The 6,095-nt window shown below is 52.3% G+C and overlaps 3 protein-coding genes and 1 pseudogene across 3 annotated transcripts; 1 reads left to right on the top strand and 3 right to left on the bottom strand.

The window, feature by feature from the left end:
* The window catches only part of LOC101621670, a 5,948-nt pseudogene extending 1,768 nt beyond the window's left edge, over positions 1-4,180 (bottom strand).
* A 417-nt stretch (positions 4,181-4,597) lies between these two features.
* On the bottom strand, positions 4,598-5,020 carry LOC101632897 (histone H2B type 2-E). The gene has a single exon (XM_004689573.2). The coding sequence runs from the start codon at positions 4,994-4,996 to the stop codon at positions 4,616-4,618; it is 381 nt and encodes a 126-aa protein (XP_004689630.1). The 5' UTR covers positions 4,997-5,020; the 3' UTR covers positions 4,598-4,615.
* Positions 5,021-5,301: 281 nt separating this feature from the next.
* LOC101633125 (histone H2A type 2-C) lies at positions 5,302-5,726 on the top strand. Its single transcript, XM_004689574.2, has one exon. The coding sequence runs from the start codon at positions 5,319-5,321 to the stop codon at positions 5,706-5,708; it is 390 nt and encodes a 129-aa protein (XP_004689631.1). The 5' UTR covers positions 5,302-5,318; the 3' UTR covers positions 5,709-5,726.
* Positions 5,727-5,856: 130 nt separating this feature from the next.
* LOC101621437 (histone H2A type 2-B) lies at positions 5,857-6,095 on the bottom strand (the record flags this gene model as incomplete). The annotated part of the gene is made up of 1 exon (XM_012730004.1): positions 5,857-6,095. A coding segment is annotated over one exon (228 nt), but the record flags the coding sequence as incomplete, so codon positions are not given.

The following is a 6,095-nucleotide window of genomic DNA, read 5'->3' as shown; positions in this document are numbered from 1 at the left end:
GTTTATTCATCCTCCAAGCCCGAGGCACCATCCTCTTGAGAGAGCCCTGGGTCATTGTCCTCCTCCGGACCCTTTCCATGACCACTACTGCCGGAACACTTCCTTCCCAGCCTCGAGGTGTCATCCTAAAACACCTCAGGGCGGCCTTCCTACGCCCCAGCTCTGTCAAGTCAGGCCTCCCTCCATTACACTCTCCTATGCGTACTTCCAGCGCAACACTGGCCACACTTCATCACAGTCTAATATCTGTCTGCCATTCTAGCCACGGAGGAAGAAGCCACGCGGAAGCCTGGTAAGCCTGCATCTCAGTGCCCGGCGGAGAGCCTGGGATCCAACAGTCTCAGTAGCTGAATGCAAGAATGAACCAGCGAATCATACCGAACAATGTTTAGGAGTCAGAGAACTAAAATGGTCCTAGAGAATATTTCTTCTCTTAGTAATATTAATACTTAGTAAATTCTTATAAAATTAGTAGACACAGATTTTCAAGCACACATATGAAATGAATGATGAAGCCTAGTGCTGCTGCCCTCAGGGACAGACTCTCAGGTCAGAACCTGAAAGCTAAACAGCTGCCTCAGACCTCCCTGGGAGAATTACTGAGCCCCCTCATGGGAGCTGATGAGCCTCCTCCTTAACGATACAGGGATCCCTCGGCCACGCTGGAAAACCAAATACAGTGTAAAAATAGTTTGCTGTATCACTCGTAATAAGGGAGATGCAAATTAAAACCACAATGAGATACCACCTCACCCCAGTGAGAATGGCACATCTTCAAACAACTAGCAACAACACATGTTGGCGAGGATGTGGAGAAAAAGGAACTCTCCTGCACTGCTGGTGGGAATGCAAACTAGTACAACCACTATGGAAAACTGTTTGGAGGTTCCTAAAACTGCTAAACATGGAGCTTCCCTATGACCCAGCAATCCCACTCCTAGGTATCTACCCAAAAGACACAAAAACACTGATTGAAAAAGATACTTGTACCCCCATGTTGATTGCTGCTTTATTTACAATTGGAAAAACATGGAAGCAGCCCAAATGCCCAAAAGTAGACGACTGGATAAAAAAGATGTGGTACATATATACAATGGAATATTACTCAGCAACCAAAAAAGAGAAACACATGTCTTTTGCAGCAACTTGGATGGAGCTGGAAAAGATCATGCTTAGCGAGATAAGCCAGAAAGAGAAAGAAAAATACCGGACGGTGTCACTCATAGCAGGAGTATAATGGACCAGGCGAGAAAATAACAAAAATAATGAACAACCATATACCAGAGACATTTTGCGGGGGCAGAGTGGGGGATGGGATCAGAACAGGAGAAGGGAGGGAAATGCACAGGACTATGGTGGTGGCACAGGGGTGATTTGGTGATGGGAAACCCGCGGGGATTACAATCGAGCTGGAAAAAAAAATGTGCAAAATGATGTAAAAATAAACTTTGTAATAAAAAAAATAATAAAATAAAGTAAAGTTTGTTGTTTTTCAGTTTTAACTGAGTCAAACGGAGGCGGTGAGAGAGGCCACTGGAGGTTCATGAGCAGGTGCAGATGAGGTCAGTCCTGTGCTTGAGATTATCCCAGCTGCAAGGCTTACAGTGGGAAAGGCTTACAGTGCAGGAGAGCGGAGGGGAGGCCCCAACTCTTCCTCCCACTGAATAGAACAGTCATTTGGGACTTGTCTCACACCCCACTTGAGATTCTTCCCAACCGAAGGTTTATCATGTTCAGCTAAACCACCAGGACACAAATCAGTCCATATTAAAATTGCAGAAAGGACTAGAGATAACCCAACTACCCACCAGCAAGTGAATGGACTAACAAGTGTAGCAGGGACAGGAATGGGAGCAAAGGAGGACACTGGTGAAGGGGCAGGAGGGGAGGATGATGAAGGGTACAAGGGGGTGGGGTGTGAATATGTTTTCATTGCAGTGCTGTTTTCCTATAGATACATTTATTGTTAAAACTTTGCAATTGTTCATTAAATATATGCCTTGGTAGAGTTGACATTTTTTAAGTAGAGGAAGATTAAAGGGCATCATCTGAGCCAGAAGACATGCTCTTGGCTTGTAGTAAGGCATTGATCAAATCAGAGGGAAGGGCAGTCCAGTCCTAACCACCTGAGCAAGTTACTTAACTTCTCTGAGACCCAGTTAAGGGTGGTAATTGTGAGGCAAAGCATGGAAACCACTAGCAGAGGAGCAGCTGATTAACAGTGTTCAATACGTGGAAGAAATGATAATTATTACCGCAACAAATAAGCAAATATTTACAGATCTCTGAGCTGAAGTGATCAGATTTTTAGAAGGATTGATCTAATTACTACTCTCTCTCCAAAGTTAAATGACCACTTTCTCCTTAGCTCTTTCTGTCACTGCCTTCCAGGAAGTCCCATGTCCAGGGGGATCTGGCAGCACCATGAATAAAGGAAGCCCAGTGGTGAGCCCTATCGCTGCCGGGACCAAAGAAACCTCTGGGATGAAGAGCAGAGCCCTGCAGTCCCATCCTCAGTCACCCCATCCTCAGTCACCACCTGGGCCCAGATTCACAGCCAGGGTGCATCCTGAAGAGAATAAAGCAGGTAGGAGTTCTTCATTTTACTATTAAAGCACAGATAACCACCACCCCCCCATCTGGAAGGTGGGGGAGGCCAGATTTTCAGAGTGAGCTTGCTTTCTTACACACTGCTTCGTGCTTATTCATTCTCTTAAGTTTCTCATAAGCCTCTCTGCCACCGTTTCCTCACCTGTCAAATGGGAGTCAATAGTACTTTTGTGAAGATTCAATGAGTGTGAAGAGCCCAGAACACTGTCCCATGCGTATTAGGTGGCTGACTTTAAGGACTTACTCTCCTGTTTGTTAGGTTTATTTTCAGGGTCACTCATGTGTTGTCCAATTACCAAATATTAAGAGTTTCCCTGGAAGGAGCTATTTCAGCCCCTGTGGGGTAAAAGTGATTTGGCTGTGGGTTTATTCATCCTCCAAGCCCGAGGCACCATCCTCTCCACAGACCAGGCAGTGCTGTATCTGTTAATTTCATTCAACTAGAAAAATACACTGACTGCAGGTAAAGAATCCAGTCGAGCTTTTTAATTAATTGGTAACTTTATTAACAACAGCATCTAACCACAGTTGAGAACACACATTTGAGGAACAAAAAACGCATTCAGTCAGTCTTTGATGTCTGGTGTCCTTATGGGTGCAGGAAACCATGGAAAGGACTCCAGGCCCCAGTAGCCAAAATCAAAGTGGAGTAACTGATGAGACCCTAAGTAAAAATAAAGGCTAGACAGCTTCAACTTCTGTAATGACAAAGTAAAAATGCAACTGTCCTCTCACCTGAGGCTGCGAGGGGACCACGTTGCTGCTTAACCAACGCACCAACCCCTTTGCTCCTCCCCTCCTCTGCAGGAGGGACTGAGGACACCGCCTCACAGGGTCTATCAGTCGCCTAAAGCGTGAGGTGGGAAGTACAAATGAGTATAAACTAAACGTGGGGAACAGAGGGCCAGGACAGTAAAGGGGAAGGAGGAATGCTCCAAATCTGAGTTAAAGAAAATCCTGCTGATGGGATGACACCTCCTGCCTCGCCAGGGTCACGCATCACAGGCTGTCTCCCAGCTGCGGCCCTCTAGTGACCAGGCGCAGAACTCGGAAGGGGCTTCGGAGACACCGTGTTCACACGCACGTCCGGAATGAGCCGCGTGGGACGCCCCCACCCGCGGCAGTGATCACGCGATGGGACGGAAACGCATTCCTGGAAGTGTTAGCGGAGCCAGGCGCGACTGGCGCTGACCACGAGTGGAAAACCAGACCCGAGTCAGAGCGCGCTAAGGGCTTGAAGTCAGTAGAGGAGATAAACCACCGCCCGCTGCTGACGGCGGCAGTGAAGGAAAGCGGCTCCGCGCTGAGCCAGGCAGGGGCGCCGGCCCGACTCCCGGCGGGCGACCTGGAGCCCAGGCCCAGCAGCAGAGCGCCGCGGCGGCAGAAGCCTGGGCACGCCGCGGAAGGCGGAGACGCAGCCAACAAATCAAGAAGCTTCAAAACCCCCAAACGGCCGCAAACCATGAATGATGAGGTGGAGGCGCGTGATTTTGAATATTCACGTCGTCCAATCAAGGAGGCTGACGCGCCGCGCGGGCTGTGCCGTGCTGGTCCGCACCGAAGGCAACATCGTGGGCAGGACGGCGACAAGGCAGAGGGGCCGCGCGAGACGCCGAGTCCACGAGACCGGGACCGCTGTCCTGAGCGCGTAGCGCGCAACCACTCCGCCTTGGAGGGCGGCGAGCACCTGCCCGAGCCACCACGGCGGCCTGGGGCTTGGCCAGGGGGGCGGACGCCAGACACCTCAGTTTAATGTGACCCGGGGCAGCCAAGCGCGGCAGCGTTTACGAGGCGCCCCAGGGGCCAAGCGGAACGGGCCCCGCCAGCTGCGCGTGCCGCCTCAGGGGCTCCCGCGACTGCAGCGAGCTACTGTGCGAAGCGGCTGGATCTAAGGGAAGTGAACAAAGCTCTTTCTGGTGACTCGGTGGTGGCTCTGAAAAGAGCCTTTGGAGCCAAGCGGCTGGCGGGCGTCCAGGGCGAGCGCCGCGTCCCGGTTGGCGGGGACTCACTTGGAGCTGGTGTACTTGGTGACGGCCTTGGTGCCCTCGGACACGGCGTGCTTGGCCAGCTCGCCGGGCAGCAGCAGGCGCACGGCCGTCTGGATCTCCCGCGACGTGATGGTCGAGCGCTTGTTGTAGTGCGCCAGGCGGGAGGCCTCGCCGGCGATGCGCTCGAAGATGTCGTTGACGAAGGAGTTCATGATGCCCATGGCCTTGGACGAGATGCCCGTGTCGGGGTGCACCTGCTTCAGCACCTTGTACACGTAGATGGAGTAGCTCTCCTTGCGGCTGCGCTTGCGCTTCTTGCCGTCCTTCTTCTGGGCTTTGGTGACGGCTTTCTTGGAACCCTTCTTGGGCGCGGGAGCAGACTTGGCCGGCTCAGGCATTGTGAAACGCAACGCTGGCCAGCGAAGAACAGAAGTGGAAGAAGGGGCGGGCCTGATCCTTTTATAACCACCACATGCAAATGAGGGCTCCAAAAGCCCTGCATTGCCATTGGGCCATGTAAAGGCCTGGGCTTTCAGTAATAGGCTACGTAACAACGCTGACTCTTCACCTCATTGGTCGTCTCTGGAGCCAATTTAGGGCCAATGAAAAGCTCGTTCCTGACCCCACCCCTAGGAAAGCTTATAAAGGCTTTTCAGCTAGTTTTTTTTCAATCCTGTTTTTTTGAGATTCTGAGCGCTAAGTCTTCCACCTTTGCCAATCATGTCTGGCCGTGGCAAGCAGGGAGGCAAGGCCCGCGCCAAGGCCAAGTCGCGTTCGTCCCGCGCCGGCCTGCAGTTCCCGGTGGGGCGTGTGCACCGCCTGCTGCGCAAGGGCAACTACGCCGAGCGGGTGGGCGCCGGCGCGCCGGTGTACCTGGCGGCCGTCCTGGAGTACCTGACGGCCGAGATCCTGGAGCTGGCGGGCAACGCGGCCCGCGACAACAAGAAGACGCGCATCATCCCGCGCCACTTGCAGCTGGCCATCCGCAACGACGAGGAGCTCAACAAGCTGCTGGGCAAGGTGACCATCGCGCAGGGCGGAGTCCTGCCCAACATCCAGGCCGTGCTGCTGCCCAAGAAGACCGAAAGCCATAAGGCCAAAAGCAAATAAAACGCTGGCAAAGCAAAACCAAAGATCAAAGGCTCTTTTTAGAGCCACCCAAGTTTTCAAAAAAAGAGCTAATGCGCTATTTTGTGATCAGCCCTTCGTTTGACACTTTGGTGGCTCTTAAAAGAGCCTTTGGGTGAGTGGTAGTTTCAAGCGTCCCGATTACTTATTCTTGCCAGGCTTGTGACTCTCCGTTTTCTTGGGCAACAAGACAGCCTGGATGTTGGGTAGAACGCCCCCCTGGGCAATGGTGACACCCCCAAGTAACTTGTTGAGCTCCTCGTCATTTCTCACGGCTAGTTGCAAATGGCGCGGGATGATGCGCGTCTTCTTGTTGTCGCGGGCCGCGTTGCCCGCCAGCTCCAGGATCTCGGCCGTCAGGTACTCCAG

This window comes from Condylura cristata, unplaced genomic scaffold (genome assembly GCF_000260355.1).
Source record: "Condylura cristata isolate star-nosed mole 26May11 unplaced genomic scaffold, ConCri1.0 scaffold00026, whole genome shotgun sequence".
NCBI classification, from domain to species: Eukaryota; Metazoa; Chordata; class Mammalia; order Eulipotyphla; family Talpidae; genus Condylura; species Condylura cristata.
This window is presented reverse-complemented; position numbering and strand designations above follow the sequence as displayed.